The following is a 22,341-nucleotide window of genomic DNA, read 5'->3' on the forward strand; positions in this document are numbered from 1 at the left end:
GGGTTTGTGCGGTTGTAGCAAAGCTGAGCGCACCCCACTCCAGTACTCTTGCCTGGAAAATCCCGTGGACGGAGGAGCCTGGAAGGCTGCGGTCCATGGGGTCGAAAAGAGTGGGACACGACTGAGCAACTTCACTTTCACTTTTCACTTTCATGTATTGGAGAAGGAAATGGCAACCCACTCCAGTACTCTTGCCTGGAAAATCCCATGGACAAAGGAGCCTGGTGGGCTTCCGTCTATGGGGTCGCACAGAGTCGGACACGACTGAAGCGACTTAGCAGCAGCAGCAGCATTTTTAGTGGAGTCTTCTAAGGAGATTTCCATCCCCCCATTCTCATTTATCATTTACCACATTTTCTGTGTAAATCTGAAAGATTCTGTGCTTAATTGGGCTTCCCTGGTGGGCTGCTGTCTATGGGGTCACACAGAGACGGACATGACTGACACAATTTAGCAGCAGCAGCAGGCGGCTCAAACAGCAAAGAATCCTCCTGCAATGTGGGAGCCCTGGGTTCGATACCTGGGTTGGGAAGATCTCATTTTAGAGAGCAACAGTTAACTTTCCTTGCAAACTCAATCCTGCATTTCCTCATGGGAGTCACAGAAGAAGTGCAACATTAGCAGGAACAGAGGAGAGTAGGATTGCTGAGGAGCCCCCGATTTCCTTCTATCTCCAATCTGGAGGAGCTAGAGGGCTGGTGGTGGTGGTGGTTTAGGCACTAAGTTGTGTTCGACTCTTGCGACTCCATGGACTGTAGCCTGCCAGGCTCTTCTGTCCTTGGGATTCTCTAGGCAAGAATACAGGAGTGGGTTGCCATTTCCTTCTCTAGCTAGAGGGCTGCTCCTCTGATTAAAGGGACTGTGCAGCAGGACACACCACACTCTGCTGCCACAGGGGGAAGACCAGCCAGCTGGCACTCGAGTAAAGCTTGTTCCCAGCTGTCTCTGATACCCTTTTGGTGCTTTCTCCTTCCTAAGAACCTACAGAAAGAAGATCACCCCACCTGCTCAGCCTGGGAGAGGCCAAGACACCTTGGCATTCTGGCCTTTTTTTTTTTTCTCTCTAAAACCCCTCCCCTTCCCTTTCTTGAAAACTCTCTCTTTTGGAGTAGCTGGGTCCCAGATTTGCTGAGCCAGTCTGAGGAGGCTGAGCTAGATCAGCTCCAGGATTTGGGGCACCTGTGCTCCCTCAACTGTCCTTTCCCCTCACGATGATGGCTGCATCTGATAAGTCACTTAAGCATTAAGATCCAAGAATCTGTTTGGTCTTTGGTTGTAGATCATTTGATATGAACCAGTTCAGGCAGAGGAATTCTCCTTAGGATCTCACCTAACTGACTAGAAAATTACATTGGGGTTTGGGGCCAATGCCCTGCTGCTGCTGCTGCTGCTGCTGCTGCTGCTGCTAAGTCGCTTCAGTCGTGTCTGACTCTGTGTGACCCCATGGACTGCAGCCTACCAGGCTTCTCCGTCCATGGGATTCTACAGCAAGAACACTGGAGTGGGTTGCCATTTCCTTCTCCAATGCATGAAAATGAAAAGTGAAAGGGAAGTCGCTCAGTCGTGTCCGACTCTTTGCGACTCCATGGACTGCAGCCTACCAGGCTCCTCCATCCATGGGATTTTCCGGGCCAATGCCCTAATTGGTTATAAATCTGCCTTGCTTTTTTGCCCACCATTGACCTGAGCGTGTATTTCCCTTGGGAACCTGGAAGAGAGAAGAGGCCGTCAGAGGGCAAGATTCCCTGTATCTTGAGATCCCCAGGCCAAAATCTCTATTAATAGCACTCTTTACTAGTATCTCCATTTCATTATTATCAACAGTCAGGCTTCTGAAGGGCTCAAGAAGTTACACACATTCTTTTAATGTTTGAACTTTAGATGAGTTGTTATAAAAGCACCTTTGTTCTGCATGATGCATTGTACCTGGATGAAAGAACTCATTCTAAAAGGAAAACACTGCCCTCCCCCACCATGCCAGAATCCATGGTTTGCCACAAAGGCAGCATGGACTTCAACAGGAGGTAGTAATCACATACATATACAACCATGGCTCGGTTTGACTTTTTTTTTTTTTAATCTATGAGAGTCTTTAGTAAACCTTTTGTAATATTTTTATTCTTTACTACTGATTTCTATGGCATCGCACAAAAATGCCCCCCTGCTTTCCTCATTTCTCTGCATTATCCCCTGAGGTCAGTTTTATTTTAGGTGCTCAGTTCACAAAGTAAAACCAGGAAAGAAATCTGCCCATGTTTAGCTACAAAAATAATAGTTTCAAACCTGTTGTTCTGATTTCCTTCTTGGATGCTTTCTCATCGAGAATTACAGAACTCAGGCTCTAGTTACTGCAGCCACCTTCAGACTTCTGTTTGGAATGGACCTGAGCCCAGAGACCGTCCTTACCTTTAGTTGAACTAGATGCACATCCACATGCTTGCTGTCTGAGTCCTGCTGGACTGAATAGGTTAGGTCTCGGACCCTCTCCGAGGTCATCCGGAGCCAGGTCTCAATCTCAGGTAAGTGGAGGACAATCTTCCAGTCGGCTCCTGTATGCAATGGGGGAGGCTTTTCGTACTGCTGGTCGGGATCCATGCCTCTCATCACCTCTTCTCCTCCACCCTGCTCCACAGTAGGCGTCAAGTTGATGGCCATGGGTGAAGCATCAGTGGCCATGGGATCCAGGTCCTGTGACCTCAGAGGGGAAAGTGTCACGCTCATGGTTAACATGGAGAAGTCTAAACCTTACTTCTTTCCAAAACAGCTGAAAGGCAAGAGGAAAGAAGAGAGCAAAAGTCAGACAAGATTGCCAAATAAAGGAATGATACTTCACAGAAGAAACAAGATTTCTAAATTAAGCCAGCTTTCTAAATTAAGAAACCACAGCTCATAACAAAAACAGAAAGAGGTGCTTTGAGTTTCTACCAACTAGACCCAAGATTCAGCATAAAACAGGAACACAAAACTGATGGTATTGCCTACCCCAACATCCATTCTTTTCTTACTCCTTAATAATAAAATCCTAGTTTTCAGTTGTGTATACATTTGCCAAGAATTTAAAACTACATTCCCTGCCTCCATCGGAGCTTGCTGTGGTCATGTGGCTAAGTTCTGACCAATGAAATGCATGGTTTCTTTTAAGATAAAGTTGATTAGTTTACTAATGATCTAACTATGTCATTTATCTTTTTTCTGTAACCAATTTGACATAAAATAACAGCTCAGGATCTTATACTTTAAACATTTTTAATAGACATTATTTTTAGTTTCAGGAAAAACTTCTACTCGGGGCAATGGGTTCCTTGTCCTTTTCTAAGTCTTTTTCTAGTTCTATGCATTCAAGTCAGTTTATAGCCTCATTTCCCCATAGATGAAAAGCAGCTGATCAAAATATGAAATGTGATTATAATAAAGTAGCTATATTTCTTTATATGCTTAAGATTAACTTAATAACAAAAACAAAATTATTTTACCTATAAACATGGAGAGGGAATAAACAAAAAAGTTCCCAGTTTGACTTGGAATATGTAACATTCCATATAGGAATGAGCACAGGGAATAAAAGGACTTATTGAAATGACAAAAGCCTTAAGAATAAGTTATTCTTATGACATATTATTTCAGAAGCTTTCTAAAGCATACTCCCTCTCCCAATTTCTTGATTTTTAAAATTACATGATAAGGAGGTTTGCAGATGAATTTTTGAAAACAAAGTTATTTGCAAAGAGCAAAATATTATGTTATAAGGTAAGTTTATCACATTGGTACCTGCCTTAGAGAATCGTTTTAGGCTTCAACAGCTTTCCTACACCTGATTGCAAGAGGGAGAAATCCACACCCCATATTTTTAACCACTCTCACATGCAGCCTTTAAAATAACAATAATACTAGACTTGACTGTTTTTAAAAAACTAACAGAATCCTGCTCAAATTCTTCCAGAAAATTGCAGAAGAAAAGGTCTCCATCACCCTGATACCAAAACCAGACAAAGATGCCACAAATAAAGAAAACAATAGGCCAGTATCACTAATGAACATAGATGCAAAACTCTTCAACAAAATTCTAGCAAACCGAATCCAGCAACACATTAAAAGGATCATATATAGTGATCAAGTGGGCTTTATCCCAGGGGTGCAAGGATTCTTCAATATACGGAAATCAATCAACGTGACACACCATCTTAACAAATTGAAAGATAAAAACATATAATCACCTCAATACATGCAGAGAAAGCTTTTGACAAAATTCAATACCCATTTATGATTAAAAAAACCCCAAAACTCCCCAGAAAGTAGGCACAGAAGAAACTACCTGAACATAGTAAAGGCCGTATGTGACAAACCCACAGCAAACATTATTCTCAATGCCAAAAACTTAAAGCATTTCCTCTAAGATCAGGAACAAGACAAGGGTACCCACTCTCACTACTATTACTCAACATAGTTTTGGAAGTCCTAGCCACAGCCATCAGAGAAGAAAAAGAAATAAAAGGAATGCAGATTTATAAAAGACGAAGTAAAACTCTCACTGTTTACAGATGACATAATACTATACATAAAAAGCCTTTAAAAATGCCACTAGAAAATTACTAGAGCTAATCACTTAATATAATTAAGTCATAGGATATAAAAGTAATACACAAAATCCCTTGTATTCATATACACTAACAATGAAAAATCAGAGAGAAATTAAGGAAAAATCAATTAGAAGATATCAAAATTTCACTGAGAGGGATAAAACTCCAGAAGAGTGAGCTTTTTTATGTTCAGTCACTCAGTTGTGTCTGACTCTTTGCAACTCCTTAAACTGTAGCCTACCTGGCTCTTCTGTCCATGTGATTTTCCAGGCAAGAATACTGGAGTGGAAATACTGGAGTGAAGAAGGAAGTGCCATTCCCTTCTCCAGGGGATCTTCCCAACCCAAGGATCCAATCCAGGTTTCCTGTATTGCAGGCAGATTCTTTACCATCTGAGCTACCAGGTAATGTGTATTATTTACACCAGACACGTCAGTAAGACTTTTCAGAGGAATAAATATGGAAGATTCTTCCTTCTGGAAGTTTGCATATTAAGACTGATAACACAGATGTAGTTATATATGTAAAGGACAAATAGAATAGATTAAAACAAATAAAAACATTAAAGAAAAATGTATTAACACCTTATGTGCATCACACACAAGTAACGGGCAAAGAAACCTTATAATCAAGCTGCAAAAGCAAAATTTTCCTGTATCTACCCTGTGACTCAGATGTTAAAGAATCTGCTTGCAATGCAGGAGACCCAGATTCGATCCCTGGGTCAGGAAGATCCCCAGGAGAAGGAAATGGCTACTCACTCCAGTATTCCTGCCTGGAGAATTTCATGAACAGTAAAGCCTGGCAGGCTACTGTCCATGGGGTTGCAAAGAGTCGGACATACTTGAGCCACTAACACTTTTCAAAAAATTTCAACCTGCATGGGATGTTTCTATATTTAATTGATCAAACTGTAAAGAGAATTCCCATAACCCAGTAAAGCAAAGCAATACTTTACTTGAAGTATATTTCAACTTCTGTCTATTTGCTTTCCCTCACATACCAGCTTTGCCCCTGGGAAAGGAATACCGTATGTGTCATAACAGCAGAGCAAGCCCAGGAAGTGGCATAAAATTGATTAATTACCCATTTTCATGGGAACTAATTACAATAAACATTTAATTTTCAATTCCAGTAGTTCACAACTAAATGTACCACCCATGGATAACCACCCTCTATTTCTGATTTTCACAAAATTACATCTGATTTCCAAGACAAATTAGTACTTAAAGGAAAACTGCCTCATATTGTAGAGATCTACAATAACAATCTTCATGTGCATTTTTCCTGCCCTTATCTCAACTACTCAAGCTTGCTTTGCCATCAAATTAATTACTCTATTTGAATGCAAACAAATAGTAGGAAATTCAGCACAACTCTATACATCCTTTCAAATTCTAAGTTTTGTATTTTTCTTTTACAGGGGTTCATGCAATAAGATTCCTTTCCAGTCACAGATAAATTTGAGGGGGCGTGGGGGGAAGTCAATAGACCACAACTTCTGAAGATGCAAATGAAGCACTGATTCAAGTATATACGGATACCTACGCAGTTATAACTCTGGCTCTAAAGCTGTACGAGAGGAGTGATCAACCAGTTTTTTGGAACCCAATGACCTCCTGTTCCCCTCCCCCATCAAATGCTTATCTGTGGTCACCTTTCCAGCATTAGAGATAATACCACCTTTATCCCAGCTGCTGTTAAAAATAACATAGATCAAATCTTTTCCTTTCCACAAATCCATAGAAGATTCAACATTTAAAATGCAAAAGGCAAAAGCAGTAAGGATTTTAAAACTTTAAAAAAAATTTTTTGTGGGAAGGTTTTTCTCACCACACTCTATTTCTCATCCTACAGAAACTGAAGAAACATGCCATGGATTGCTCACTAACAAGGACTGCTGCTGCTCAGGACCTCCCTGACAGTCCACAAGTTTTCAGTCGAAACCTGACGTTAGCAGAATATATTCAACATGAATAAGACATTTAAATAAGGAGTGTGTTCTTTGACCAAAGTAGGAAGCAAAAAACGCAGCTACACACGCATCAAAACTGCCCACGTCTTTCTCCTATCCCTTGTGATTTCTTCTGTTAAATAAAAGAACAGAAAAGCCAGAAATCTGCTGCTGTACTCACTGTAAATGCTTTTGTCCCTAAAGGTCCTTCAGGATTAAGTGCCTGGCTCCTCCTCCTCTCCCCACTCGGGTTCTCTTCTTATAGCCAAACAAGATAAAGGCCCCTATCAGGGCTGCTTCATGCCAGCAGGACACTGGCGAGCCTGTAGAGGACCAGCTTCAAGCACTCTTAGTGCCCTAAATCTCCAGCAGAGAGAGGGCTACTGCACTGTCCCTATTTGGAAGCTAATGTATAAGCTCCAGTCCTGTGCAGTCATAGGCTGGCCTTTTGCGAACAAGCAGTGATAAGGGTGCTGAGAAAAAGGAGGCAATTGCCAAAACAAGGATCACTATGCAAAAGAGTATTTGGGTGGACAGACCACACCCAGGCATGGTCCAGAAGAATCAAGACCATATGTCCCCAAATCAAGCAGTTTAAAGCAGGATAAATTTTTAAATGTACAAATAATTAATAGTACTATAGCAACATAACCAGTTGACAAAGTCAATTTGAGCTAAATGCATTCATTCAGGCCCTCTCTCTTTTCTTAGGAAGAAACTGCTCTTCCCCAAACAAGAGCATCTTCATGTTTGAAGTTTGAAAGGTGGTCTTATCATCATGTAAATCAACCCCAAACCTAAATACTCACTGTCAATCTTCCTGTACGCTGCTTACTCCCCCCAAAAACAAGTGAGAGACTAAAGCATAAGTCTAGCCAAATTAACAAATCTGCTCACTACAAAGGACATGCTACAAAGCTGAGGTAGAGAAAATTAAGTTAGGCATCATTAAGTGTCCTTTTTTCTTTTGCTTCATTTTTTTGCTTTCGTATTCTCATAATTACCCTTCACAGAACCTATTCATAGAGACACTGAATTTTGAAAGAGGAAAAAAAGTTCCACTGGAATGCTTTGGTTTTTGTCTATGGCTAGCTCTCATGCTTTGACTGCATTAAGGAAAAATAAATGAACTCAAGAGGTGCACCCTATATCCGCTTCCAGGACTCTGGAATTGGGCTCTGCAAAGAAAACACAAAACAAGCTTAATAAATGGTTTAATTAAATGTCTCGGCCTACCCAGATGAATGAGGCTCTAATTCATCAGCTAGTTTTAAATCTTGCTGCCTGTCTACCTCCCCAGCCTCTTGTGAGGTCAAGGATCGGGAAACTTTAAGTGGCTTTAAGCTCTTTAAGAGGAGAGCCAAAGAATTCCTACAGAATATTGTTAAATTTGTACTTAGGGGGAAAAAGAGTGCCTTTTGTAAGATGTTCCTCAGGAAGTTTCCGTCATTACCCACTCCTCCTTTATCTTGGCCCTTCGCTCCCAGCCCCAAGCCCTCCAGCACTCATCTGGGTAACACTGTTTAGTGAGATCAGTGTGATAACCTCAGATTAGGCTCACTTTCTAATCCTCCTACGTAACAGAGCAGCCTAAAAATGGATATCAGTGAGAAGAAACTCAAGCTTCAAGTACACAGGCTTAAGGAGTAGGGAGCGGGATGAATACAGCCTGTAAATAGTGGGGCCCAGACAGATTTCTATAATTTAAAAGACCTTCTTGATGTTATCACTGATGTTCTCCCCCATCCTTTTACCTTTGATATATCCTTTGTGTATGACTGTCCCCTCAAGCAAATGGCTGATTACTTCCTACTAATCACACAGACCATGAGCCCTCTCCTGAGTCACTTCTCAATCACTGCTAACTCCCTCACCCAGAGCATGGGGTCTTGTGTCAGCCATAATACACTTCATCAATCATCTTCCTTGCTTAACCCTTCCTCCCGCCCTGCCCCCACCCACTTCCTATTATTAGATTCTCTTCCTGTGGCATAGACACCCAGACTGACTCAGTTAGTCATCACACCTCCCGTGAATTCCTTCCATCACTGCAGCGGTCAGTTCCTGTCACTCAGAGATTTGGTTGGCTACTTCACTCCACTTGGGGTGGGGTAAGGAGCACTAACACTCATCAGCTGCGAATAGTGCCCACAGTCATGAATTTGTGGATCTGAACTCAGGGATGCTAATGAGTATTCATATTTCTTACCCCCACCCCAGGTGCTAATAATCACCTTTAAGCATTAGGCAGCCATCTTTCTGTTTTTCAAGAAATTGTCCTGGGAAGAACTGGATTTGTAAAACTAATACATAATTGATATAGTCATTACTTTTGTCAATGCTGTTAATACAAAGAAAATGAAACAAGATTTATATCAAACCAACTGACATTACTGAGAATCAACTATATATAAAGCACTACGTGTGTATATAACTCATCAGATTTACTTCCAAGGAAATTATAATTAATGGAGACAATTTCCCTCCCTCCAGTCTCCCCTTAGACACACACACACACGTGCACACACACTCATCTACTAATACCCTTAACATAGGCAGAATGTGGGCAAACAAAGCCCTGTGGGGGCCCTGTGGGGTGGCATTAGTCCTGGATAGAGGAAAGATAAGAAGAACCTGAAGAGGGAAACATTTGAGATAGGCTTGTAAAAGTGGGTGTGATTTAGATGGGCAAAAATACAAGGGAGATGGGGAAAGAATTCCACCCTAGGGGAAATACTTGGACAAAGACACCTCAACATCAAGAATTGGGGAGAATCAGCAAATAATTCAGTGTTGAGAGGAATTGGGAGCTTGATGGAATGGGAACCAGAAACAGATAAGACTACAAGGTAAGCTCCAGCCGTGTTATAAGAACACTTTGAACACCGTACAATGGAGTTTGGAATGAATCTCACAGGGATCAGGAACTCTGAAAAGATTACAAAAGAAGAGAGAGAGAATTACAGTTGTGTGCTAGAATGAGACAGGAAAAATCAATATACAAACTCTTATTTACCAAGAAAATTAAATGAGAAAGAAGCATTATGAGGGAATCAACATCTTTTCCAGGCAAACTTCATCAATATAAAATGTAATATTAAAAATTTCTTTATACCCCATAAAAATCAGAAAGAGAGACTGATTGAGACAGAAAGCTACAAGTCTAACTTTTAGATCAGAGTGATTAAAGGAGTTCTGTGCTCTGTTCTACCTACTCCATTAAATATAAAAGAGTTCCCCATTTTTAGCTCTCTATTAACCCTAGCATCATATATCTGAAGTGGAAAAATTTGGGGGATTATTTCATGCAATGTTTTACTTTTTTCTTATTATAAAATTTTTTAACTAATTAAAAAGTAACAGTAATTCAAACATTATAAAAATAGATAATATTGAAGTTAAATCTCCTCCTCTATCCCAATATTCTCATCCCCAATCAATAAGTGATAAGAGGCTATTTATCTTTTGTGTCCTCAATGTATAAAGTAGAAAGGAAATGAACCCTAAAAGAAAAGTTGTCTTTAAAGATTCTGAAGCCTAAATTAGTCAGTTATCTCTATTAATGAAGCAATATAGAAATGTTTGCTAATTTAGTGTTTATTTACCAGGTACTAGTATGAATTCTACAAAAAGTTGTCACTGACAAACTGAAAGAATGCTGGGCAATTTCTGCAAAGGAACAGCCAACTGAATATATGTATCTAATTTGGCTCCTTCTAAGGCAATGGCACCCCACTCCAGTACTCCTGCCTGGAAAATCCCATGGACGGAGGAGCCTGGAAGGCAGCAGTCCATGGGGTCGCTGAGGGTCGGACATGAGTGAGCGACTTCACTTTCACTTTTCACTTTCATGCATTGGAGAAGGAAATGGCAACCCACTCCAGTGTTCTTGCCTGGAGAATCCCAGGGACAGGGGAGCCTGGTGGGCTGCCGTCTATGGGGTCGCACAGAGTTGGACACGACTGAAGCGACTTAGCAGCAGCAGAAACCTCTAACACTACTGCAGTGGGGTTTTGGTTTGAAATTTAAGTATAAACACTCAAGAATGGGAGGAAAAACAGTAATATTTTTAGCAGCTGAAAATCAAATGAATAAATGATAAATGCCTCAGCCAACCCAAGAAAACAAAATCCTAAACCAGTGGCACAGAGAGTAAAGAACAAACCTGATTTTACCATAGAATTCTTTAAGTATTTTGAAATTGGTGGAGCCAAGATACCTCTGGCATTGGGGATGGAAAAGTATTTAGTGAAAAATTAACTTTACCCAAGAAAAGTCTGGCCTTTGTTCCAACTCCTGAGAGGTAGCCTCTAAACTTCTAGAATTCCCTGAGCGATAGGATTATTTTTGTTGTTCATGGTGGGCCCTCAGACAACACCTGATAGTCTACACTAACAAGGTGATGCATGATGGGAGCTAACCACACAGAAAGACCATTAATGCAATTAGAGGGTTGGGGCCTTGAGCAACCATATGGGCAATCATTTATGCCTAAGTAATGAAGCCCCAACAAGAATTATCAACACTGAAGCTCAAGCACACTTCCCAAGTGGGTGATACTCCGTGAGTACGGTTATACACCAAGCACAAGAGGTAATGCATCCCTAAGGACATGGATGCTTTGTATTTGGAAATTTCCCAGTCCCAGATTCCACCCTATGTTTCTTCCTTTGGCTGGTTCTGATTTGCACCCTTCTGCTAGAATAAAACTAAAATCATAAGTATAGTGCTTTCCTGAGTTCTGTGAGTTGATCTATCGAATTATACAATCTAAAGGAGTCTGTGAGAATCTCCAAATTTATCATTATCTGGTCTGAGTGAGGACAGTCCTGGGGACCCCAGAACCCACAGCTCATGTCAGAAATCTTGGGCAAACTGGACAGTCTTGAAGAACTGTACCCTTAACCTCAAGTTTCGCCTAACTGTGGGTAATGGAGCAATGCTATGTTGAGAAGATTAATTCTGATTGAAAAATGTTTAGAGACATTAGAATTTTAGGTCTTTCCTTACTCTGTGTTGCTGGGTAGTTGCACTCACTCCAGTTCTAGATGTTTATTCTTCAGAAAGAATCAAAGGATCTCTGGACTTAGGGGCTCTGGGCAGTTGAATATAGCAGTACCTTGAAAATAGGGGAATTGAGTTAACAGGCATTTGGAGTGCTGAGACCCCGAGTCCTCCTCAGCAACTAGACTCTCCAAAGCCTTCATCCTCCATTTAGGAGACTAGAGACACCTCCCCCACCCCCACAAGTAGATTTGATCAGTCCAAGAAGATACAATAAAAAATCTGGCACATCCAGATCACCATACAATGACATTCAGGCCTACCCACACATTCTGAGATTCAATCAGCTTTCTAGTCTCCTACTCCTAAATATGATCAGGCAGTTAAGGACTAGCAGAAATTAAGGAAAAACTCTAATTTGGATAACAGTCCCAAAGGAAGCAAATAAAAAACTTCAACCTGGAGGAAACAGACTATGCGAGGAGAAGATGATTTGGTTAAAAATAAAAATTATCAGAGATAAGATATCGTATCCATGAAACAAGAACAGAATTTTATTTTAAAAAATGTATAGAAAAAAGAAAAATTTGGAAAAATAAAAACATGATAGCAGAAAGAGAAATCTTAATATAATGGCTGGAAATAAAGTTGAGGAAATCTCACAGAAAGTAAAGCAAAAGATAAACAGACAGAAATTAGGAGAGGAAGACAATCAGGGACCAATCCAAGAGGTCCAAGAATAGGAGTCCCTGAAGATGAAATGAAAAAGAAAGGAAAATATCATTAATAAAATCTTATAAGAAAATGAAGGACATGAGTAAGAAGACCCACTCAGTGTATGAAAATAAACACACAACAGGACACTTTATTGAAATCCAGAAAACTAGGAAAATAAGATTTGGGTTAAATGTAGAGGCATATACAAAGAATTATAAATTAGATTAATTTAGATCTTAATAGTAACTATGATATTGTGATTTATAATAAGAATATCTATTTTGTCTTTATCCCCATTTCTGGCATAGAGTTCCTAAAACTCTGGGAATGTCCAAAGCACAATAGCAAAGATATCATCTTTCGTTATAATATTTGTTCTTTTGTCCTTCTTCCTGAACTAGCTCCAGAGCCATAATGGTGAAAGGAGTGTCTTGTTATTCTTAAAAGTCCCTTTCAACCACACCTGAATTTACGTTAATGAGGTAACTTTCAGAAAGGATGAGGGCTGATTGCCAGGGAAACCAACCAGATTAAGACATTGGAACTTTTGGCCCCACCCCCCCCCCAACTTCTAAGGGGGAGAGAGGGGCTAGAGGTTGAATCAAACACTAACGCCTATGATTTAATTAATCATGACTGTGCAATAAAGCTCCATAAAAACCCAAAAGGACAGGCTTTGGAGAGCCACCAGATTGGTGAACAAGAATGCATCCACAGGCTAGGTGGCTGGTACATCCCAAACTCCACAGAGACAGAAGCTCCTGTGCTCAGGACCCTCTGGACTTTGCCCTGTGTATCTCTTTATCTGGCTGTTCACTCGTATTCTTCAATAACCTTTGTGACAAAATGATAATATAATAAGTAACCTGTTTTCCTCAGTTCTGTGAGTGGTTCTAACTAATTAACCTGAGGAAGGGATTGTCTTATAGCCAGTCAGTCAGATGCACAGGAAGACAATATGGATTTGGAACTGGCACCTGAAGTGAGTAGCGAGAAGGGGACAGTCCTGTGGGCTGAGCCCTTAACATGTGGAATCTGATACTATATTCAGGCAGACAATGCCAGCACTAAGTTAAATTACAAGACACCCAGCTGATATCACTGAGTTGTTTTGTGTGGTAAAAACCACACACTCAGCAATGCCAAAAGTGAAGAAGATTATTGAGAATGGAAGAGACAGGCAGAAGTGAGTTTTTCCATAATAGCAACATTGGAGACTAGAAGACAATTATTTTCCTCAAGAAGAAAAAAGAACTCTAGCATATAATGGGATACCGAGAATAAAACAGTTTGATAAAAAAAAAATCAAATGTGAGGACACGATAAGAGACTAGTCTCTTCACATTTAAGTTCACAAGAAAAGAAACCTCCCACACACTTTTCTCAAGAGATAACCAGTCTCTTTGGTAGGTACTCCACCAAAACAAAGAGGTAACCAAGGAAGAGGAAGTTAAAGGATGCAACAAACAGGAAACCTATCACCCCAGGGTGGTAAAGAGGAGAAATTTAAGGATGCCAGCCATATACCAGGGCAAGGAAGGCATCCAATCCAGATTGGACCAGGTCAGAAGGCTCTCAAAAAGACTTCTCCAAACAGATGACAATGAAAGAAAACCTGTGCAAATGAACACAATAAGAAGAGATTTGTCGATCTAGCGGAGCACTGGAGATTGAATTAGAGACACAGAAAACTAAGCAAATAATAACAATAAACTCTAGAAAAAAATTAAAAGGTGTATAAAATAGAATAGGAATTATATTATTCTATGTGATTTAGCTAAAAATTGCATTTACATATTCTTAATAATAACACTAAATGTTGATGTAATCCAAGTCACAACATGTTTTTGCAGGAAGAACTGGGGGTAAGAATTGTGTGTGTGCACCCATGGGCATGTGTGCCCCTGTGAGAGAAAGTAAGAGAGAGGGATGGAATGGGGAAACAAGCTAAATAAATTCTTATCTTTCATAGTGAGAAGTCAATAGATAAAAATAAGAGAAAAATACTCGGGAAGTAGTCATGCCATTCTATTGTTCTAAGACAAAGGTACTTACCAAAGAATCAGCTGACAGATGAAAATGGTTGCCTCTAAGAATTGGAAATGGAAAAGAAAGTCTAGAGGCTGCTGTTTATCCAAAATCCCCAAGCTACTTGACTCTAAACTATTTGTGTATAAGCATACAAATTTAAAATACCTAGATTAAAAAATAAAAGTGTTTCTTAATTGCAGGACAGGGGTTTAATAGACTCAGGTACATTGAGAATTTCCAAATAAGGAATAGGAATATATGACTTATTTGACTATGAAAATGATTACTTTTGTTTGCTTGTTTCGGGTAGAGAATGGCACAACACTGGACGGGGCACTCAGTAACCATGCTAAGTTTAAATCTGTGCCTACCCACCTGTTAGAACACCCTATTTTAAAAGACAAAATGCTTATTGTGACTCAGTTCAATAATAAGGTTGTATTTGTTTCATTCAAATAATTCCTTTAAGAAGTAAGTGCTTCCTATAACTAAACCTTATCTCATGATGAAAGCCACAGATTAAGGGACCAAGCTGAAAATAAGGTTATTTCATTATTTGTTCCATGAGTAGATATGTTCTAGAGTGAATAACTATTATTTCTGACGACAACTGAATCAGACTAAAATACAAAATCATGAACTGAAGCCAGATCTTTCAACTAATATTACATTTGTTAGTACCATTCATGCTGCAACCTGAGAACACATCAAACAACTACCCCACAGTACTATTCTTTCATCAACAGAAGGCATTTTACAGGTGATGAACTCTCATAAAGACCAGGATTTTCAAAAGCATTATTTCCTATTCATTATTATTTCCTATTCACCCTAACTTCCCAGACATGCAAAAAAGATTTTCTTTAGAAGATTCTAATGTCAGATTTAAAAATACTAATGGAGACAGTAAGAGCTCTTAATATTTAATGGTCTGATGTGATCACAGATTCTCTCTCTGAATGTTCTTTAATACAGAAAGAATAATTAAAGGTCTGGTATTATATCTGCTTTTCAAAGAAACAATTTCAGCAAGGTAAAATTTTTTCAAATATTTTACAATGGTTTTGCTTAAAATGAATCAAGTTTATTAAATACTGCTAAGTATTTCTGTCCATCCAGTCATCTAAATTGAAGATTGGTATCCCTGATAAAGTATGACTTGCTCCAACATGAACTGTTGCTTTAAAAAATAATTCCTAGAATAAATAAAAGTTCTACACTATGGACCTGCAAAGAAAAATAAAATATATATATTTCTAGTAAAAAAGAGATAGATAGAACAAAAATAAATATGGGCTTGTACTATGTATGGGTAGGCAATAAAAGCATAGGGCATGGACAAGCTTAAGCTTTTTTCTTAATGAATTATTCATTCTCTTGCTTAAGGAAATAAATAGCAATAATAGAAAGTGCTGAGTAACAGCTAATGGCTTAAAAGCCTCTAAAAAGAACGTGGCAGATCCTTTAAGGACTCTAGAAACTTAGATTGAATACTACCAGATGCTCTGTCAGATATTCCCTTCAGCAAACAGGAAAAAAATATTTTATCTTTTAATGTAGGTTGTCTCCTCTAAATCCCAGGGAGTACAAGGGACAAAATGCTGAATATTATAACAGATCAACCTATACTGTCTCCCAACTGCTTGAGAGCTAAAGCCTAATAAGTTGAAAGCAAAAACCCTCCAGCCCTTAGATTTTATCACTTACCACTAACAAAGTTTAGCTGTGCTGTGGGAAGAGAGCAGCAGGTTCCCAGAGAGGTCATCATTTCCAAACCTTTCACTTCTTGCTCTCCTTAGTAAGTCGTGGATAAGACTTTATCATCAAGCACATGAGAATCTGGCAGCCATCCAAGACCCCAGGGTCATCCAGATGCTTTAAAGCCAACTAAGCGTTTTATTTTAATTTTTCCTATCTTTCCTTCTTAGCAACAGTTAAAATTGACAGGACACTCCTAAACAGTTGTTTCTTCTCCATCAAGCTCAGAAAATCATCTTTGTATAATTTTTCAATTAAGACTTCACAATCATATCATACATCACATGACACAGCTATTTTGGGTCTTACTTAGTCATTTACAGCTAAATACAAATGAATCTCAGACATATTATGCCTGTCACAGCTTCTGTTCATTGTGCCCTTTGCCCAGATCCTGTCATCATTAACAGTTCCCTATGAGTCATTGATTTGGATACTAACGTCTTTTGAATGAATTTCTTCAACAAGAAATGTTACTTCATAGGTTTGAAAATGAACAATCCAGAATATGTCATCAATACAGCTGACAACTTTTAGAACAAGAGTATTTGGAATGACCTTTAATTAAACTAGTCTCTCTAATGTGGGAATTTTATTTCATTTTTAAATAATGTAAAACACAAACATCTGAGAGAATATGGCTTTTCTCAGCTTCCATCATAATGTGCAAAGTAACATGAAGGAAACAGATTTAGACAGATTTATAAGAAAGCAGAGGAATATTTTGGCCTGACAGTTTTATGTGTACCATAGTTTAAGGGAAAAAAGGTATTTAATGGGCATCTCACTTTGACACTTTCTTGGTGCTGTGAAAAACCAGTGAGGCAACACTTGTTGACCCTCCCCCTTCTAGGAACTTCAGGCCCAGGAAAGGAAGAACTAGCAGTTTCTGTGTGGACTTACTTCTCAACTGAACTATAAAGAGAAAAGGTTGGAGAAAAACTGCTCTGAACATAAAGAATAAGTCTGTACTATTTTTCCATTTTTTACCAGCTTTACTGAGATATAACTGACATATAAAATTGTATACACTTAAGTGTATGTGAGGGCTTCCCTGCTGGCTCAGACGGTAAAGAATCTGCCTGCAATACAGGAGACCTGGGTTTGATCCCTGGGTTGGGAAGATCCCCTGGAGAAGAGAATGGTTACCCACTCCAGTATTCTTGCCTGGAGAATTCCATGGACAGAGGAGCCTGGTGGGCTACAGTCCATGGGTCACAAAGAGGCGGACACGATTGAGTGACCAAGCATTCACACAAGCGTATGTGATGATTTGACATACAAGTATTGCAAAAGGATAACCACATAAGGTTAGTTAATACACCCATCAACTCATATAATTACAATTTTGTGTATGTGTGGTGAGATCACTTAAGATATATTAGTATTAAATATAGTCACAATACTGTCCATTAGATTCCCAGAACTTAATCATCTTATACCTGGAAGATAGTGCCTCTAACAGCCACATTCTACTTTCCATTTCTGTGAGCTTGGCTTATTTCAGATTCCACATACAAGTAAAACCATACAGTATTTCCCTTTCTCTGTCTGACTTTTATCACTTAGCTCTCAGGTCAATCCACGTTGTCACAAACAGTAGGGTTTCCTTCCTCTTATGGATTATATCTATATATATATACACATACATACACATACACACATTCATGTCACATTATATTTATCCATTCATCTCTTGATGAACACAGATTTTTCCCATGTCCTAGATATTGTGACCAATGCTGCAATAAACTTGAGGATAGATATCTCTTCAAGACAGTGATTTCATTTTCTCTGGATACATACTCAGAACTGGGATTGCTGGATCACATAGTAGTTCTGTTTTTTGAGGAACCTCCATACTGTTTTTCACAGCAGCTACACCAATTTACATTCCCATCAATAGTGCACAACAGTTGCCTTTTCTCCACATCCTCACCAGCATTTGCTGTCACTTGTCTCTTTGAGAATAGTTATTCTAATAAGTGTGAGGTGATAGCTCATCGTGGTCTTGATTTGTATTTCCCTGATGATTACTAACATAGAGCAACTTTTCTTATACCTGTTGGCCATTTGTGTATCTTCTTTGGAAAAATATCTACTCACGTTCTCTGCCCATTTTTAAACGGGATTATTCAGGGGGGTTGCTATTGAGCTGTATAAGTTTCTTATGTATTTGAGATGTTAACTCCTTATCTAATATATGGTGTGCAAATATTTTCTCCTATTCCATATACTACAAAAACTTTTTCCCAGTTGAGTATTCTTGACTGCCTTGTCAAATATGACTCAACTCTGCCCTCCAGCGAGTAAGCACCAGCCCCACCTCCCCCACAGGCCATGTACACGGCTTCAGGGGGCCCTAGCTCCACCCTCCAGCAGGTCCACACCAAGTCCTATCCCCTCAGGGCTGCGTGACCAGCCACAGGGGGACCCAGCCCCACTCATCAGCAGGCCAGCAGCAGCTCCATGCCCCCCTCACCAGATGACACAGCCCACTGCACAGGAAGCCTACCCCACCCTCCAGCGGCACTGAAGTCACCACATGAGGCATGACCCTGCTGCCAATAAGACCAGGGGCCATCCTGATCTCCCAAAGCACCCACTGTAATCAGCTCCAGCACAACAGAAGGGAAACACGTCCCACATTGATGGCAACCCCAGAGTGTACAGCTCTGGTGACCAGAGGGGAGGGTTTCTGGGCCCCAAAGCACACTTCCTCCATAAGGCCACTTCTCCAAGATTGAGAAACATAACCAAGCTACCCAACACAATGAAATAAACACAGAGAACTGGGCAAAATGAGGAGATGGACAACTATGTTCCAAACCAAGAAATGAGACCTAACCTCAGAAAAACAACCAAATGAAGTGGAGATAAGCAATCTTTAAGATGATTATTTTTATTTATTTGTCAGGCAAATTATAGATCTTCATTTCTTTGTGGTTGGAGTTTCATTATTTTTATTTGGTCATGTTGTATATTGCCTGACACTTCATGATCCATGCAACTTTACCTTGATTTTTGTACATTTGAAGGAGCAAGCACCTCTTTCAGTCTTTATAGTTTGATTTCAGTAAGAACAGATCTTCTCCTGTCTATTCTTCCAGTTGGTGGAATAACCTATAGAATCACAGTTATGTTGGGCTAGAGCTGGTTATGAGGTTTTTGCTGGGTATGCAGTGAGATCCATGGTCAGTGGGCTTGTTATCAGGGTTTCAGGTGGATGTGGATAATGCCTGGTGCCTCTAGTACCTTATTCAGTAAGTATATTGAGTAAGTAGTGTTCAGACAACTGTTCACTTCTGAATCCACAGTGGGGTCTTCAGACAGTGAACCTATTACAGGTGTGTGGCAGGTGTGGTCTCTAGGAAGATTGCCACCTGGTCATTGGATGGGTCCCTATGTGGGCAGGACCTATCGTGAACCTCGGCTGAGAGAGGCCAAAAGTAAGCCCCAGGACTGTTTCAGTTTCCAGAGCCAAAACTGAACTCGGCAGACCTGTCTCTGCAAGCATAGATAAGTCTTCCACCAGGTCCCTGAGCAAGCTGCTCTGATCCCTGACTGTGAGTAGAGGTACTAAAGCCAAGTATAGGACCCTTTTAGGATCTCCAAGAGTTTGGACAACAGGGCCTGCTGCCTGATCTCCATGCCGGCAAAACTGCTGGCAGACCGTAAAGGCACTAGAGTAAAGGGTCCTTTCAGGATCTCCAAGGGCACACATGGGAGTGTCTCCTGTGCTGGGACCCTAGAGCCCCAGGACTGTCAGCAGACTGGCAGACTGTGGCTGGGAGGAAGCTAAAGCTATGTATAGGGCCTTTTCAAGGTCTCCTACGATCCATATGAGAGTTTCTCCTGCCTGGTTCCTATGCCAACAGGCTTGCTCTTGGATTGCGGCTGGCATAGGACTAATACCTAGTCTAAGGCCCTTCAAGGATCTCCAGGGCACAGATGAGAGTATCTCATACCTCATCAAGTCTCTGTACTCTTAAACTAGTTTCTGAGTCTATTGTTGTTAAGTCGCTCAGTCTGTCCAACTCTTTGTGACCTCACGGACTGCAGCACACCAGGCTCCCCGTTCTTCACAGTCTCCCAGAGTTGGTTCAAACTCACGTCCATTGAGTTGATGATAGCATCCAACTATCTTATCTTCTGTCACCCTTTCTCCTCCTGCCCTCAATCTTTCCCAGCATCAGGGTCTTTTTTAATGAGCTGGCTCTTCACATCAGGTGGCCAAAGTATTGGAACTTCAGCACCAGTCCTTCCAATGAATATTCAGGACCGATTTCTTTTAGGATTGACTAGTTTGATCTCCTTGCAGTCCAAGGGATCCTCAAGAGTCTTCTCCAGCACCACAGTTTAAAAACTTCAATTCTTTGGCACTCAGCCTTCTCTCTGGTCCAACTCTCACATATGTACATAACTACTGGAAAAACCACAGCTTTAATTATATGGACCTTTGTTGGCAAAGTGATATCTCCGCTTTTTAATATGCTGCTTAGGTTTGTCATTGCTTTCCCTCCAAGGAACAAGCATCTTTTGATTTTGTGGCTGTAGTCACTCTCTGTAGTGATTTTGGACCCAAAGAAAATAAAATCTGTCACTACTTCCACTTTTTCCCCCTTCTATTTGTCATGAAGTGATAGGACCAGATATCATGATCTTCGTTTTTTAAGGTGGAATTTTAAGCCAACTTTTTTCACTCTTCTCTTTCACTGTAATCAAGAGGCTCTTTACAGAAAGAATAATTAAAGGTCTGTCACTTTCTACTATAGGAATGGTATCATCTGCATATCTGAGGTTGTTGGCATTTCTCCTGGTAATCTTGATTCCAACCTGTGATTCATCCAGCTCAATGTTTCACATGATATACTCTGCATAGAAGTGAAATAAACAGGGTGACAATATGCAGCCTTGATGTATACCTTTCCCAACTTTGAACCAGTCAGTTTCATGTAAGGTTCTAACTGCTGCTTCTTGACCTGCACACAGGTTTCTCAGGAGGCAGGTAAAGTGGTCTGGTACTCCCATCTCTTTAAGAATTTTCCACAATTTGTTGTGATCCATCCACACGGTCAAAGGCTTTAGCACGGTCAATGAAGCAGATGTTTTTTTCTGGAATTCCCTTGCTTTCTCTATGATTCATCAGATGTTTGCAATTTGATCTCCGGTTCCTCTGCCTTTTCTAAACCGATCTTACACGTCTGGAAATTTTTGGTTCACATACCACTGCAGTCTAGCTTGAAGGATTTTGAGCATTACCTTGCTAGCATGTGAAATGAGTGCAACTGTACAGTAGCTTGAACATTCTATGGCCCCAGGGCCATAGAATTGTCCTTTGGCAGGGGTACCATACCCTAAACTGAAGAATTTTAAGCTTATATTTATATTTAATATACTTATATTAAATAATACACTTATTTAATATTTAGATCTCATCTATTCCACTCAGATCTCAAAATGCTATCAGCATGACCTTAACTTCAGTCAGGAGATTGGAATCTGATCAGATCTGAAGGAAAGACTGAAAGATATTATTGAGGGAGGTTAGTTCATCAGTAAACATCACTCTATAGCAGGATTCTTCTACCTTGCTATTATTTACATTTTGGGCCAGATAATCCTTTATTATGGCTTCCCAGGTGGTACAGTGGTAAAGAATCTGCCTGCCAATGCAGGAGACACAGGAGACATGGGTTCAATCCCTGGGTTGGGAAGATTCCCAGGAGAAGCAAATGGCAACTCAATCTGGTATTCTTGCCTGGAAAACCCATAATCACAGAAGCCTGGCGGGCTGCAAATTCCTTGGGGGTTGCAAACAGTAGGACATGACTTAGCAACTGAGCACAGCACAATATTGTATAATAAAGAGCTGACTTGTGCATTGTAGCATGTTCACCACCCGATGCCAGTAGCACTTCCACCTGTCCAGTGACAACAATCAAAATGTCTTTCAGTTCAGTTCAGTTCAGTTCAGTCACTCAGTCATGTCCGACTCTTTGTGACCCCATGAATCGCAGCACACCAGGCCTCCCTGTCCATCACCAACTCCCAGAGTTCACTCAGACTCACGTCCATTGAGTCAGTGATGCCATCCAGCCATCTCATCCTCTGTCGTCCCCTTCTCCTCCTGCCCCCAATCCCTCCCAGCATCAGAGTCTTTTCCAATGAGTCAACTCTTCGCATCAGGTGGCCAAAGTACTGGAGTTTCAGCTTTAGCATCATTCCTTCCAAAGAAATCCCAGGGCTGATCTCCTTCAGAATGGACTGGTTGGACCTCCTTGCATTCCAAGGGACTCT

General features: G+C 40.4%; 1 protein-coding gene across 4 annotated transcripts in view; it reads right to left on the minus strand.

Moving 5' to 3' along the window:
- The window catches only part of AKAP6 (A kinase (PRKA) anchor protein 6), a 499,693-nt gene that overhangs the window by 387,075 nt on the left and 90,277 nt on the right, over positions 1-22,341 (minus strand). Inside the window, exons 1-2 of one of the 4 annotated variants that reach the window (XM_010846983.1) lie at positions 15,991-16,043; positions 2,407-2,764 (exon numbers count right to left, since the gene is read on the minus strand). In XM_010846983.1, coding sequence (XP_010845285.1) covers positions 2,407-2,730 — 324 coding nt within the window. In that variant the 5' untranslated portion in view covers positions 2,731-2,764; positions 15,991-16,043. Of the gene's footprint in view, positions 1-2,406; positions 2,765-2,982; positions 3,074-6,712; positions 6,833-15,990; positions 16,044-22,341 lie in introns of those variants that run through there. The other 3 variants (XM_010846981.1, XM_010846982.1, XM_010846980.1) reach the window with 3 other exon arrangements.

The sequence above is a fragment of the Bison bison genome, unplaced genomic scaffold, assembly GCF_000754665.1.
Source record: "Bison bison bison isolate TAMUID 2011002044 unplaced genomic scaffold, Bison_UMD1.0 scf7180017864242, whole genome shotgun sequence".
Classification (NCBI taxonomy): domain Eukaryota; kingdom Metazoa; phylum Chordata; class Mammalia; order Artiodactyla; family Bovidae; genus Bison; species Bison bison.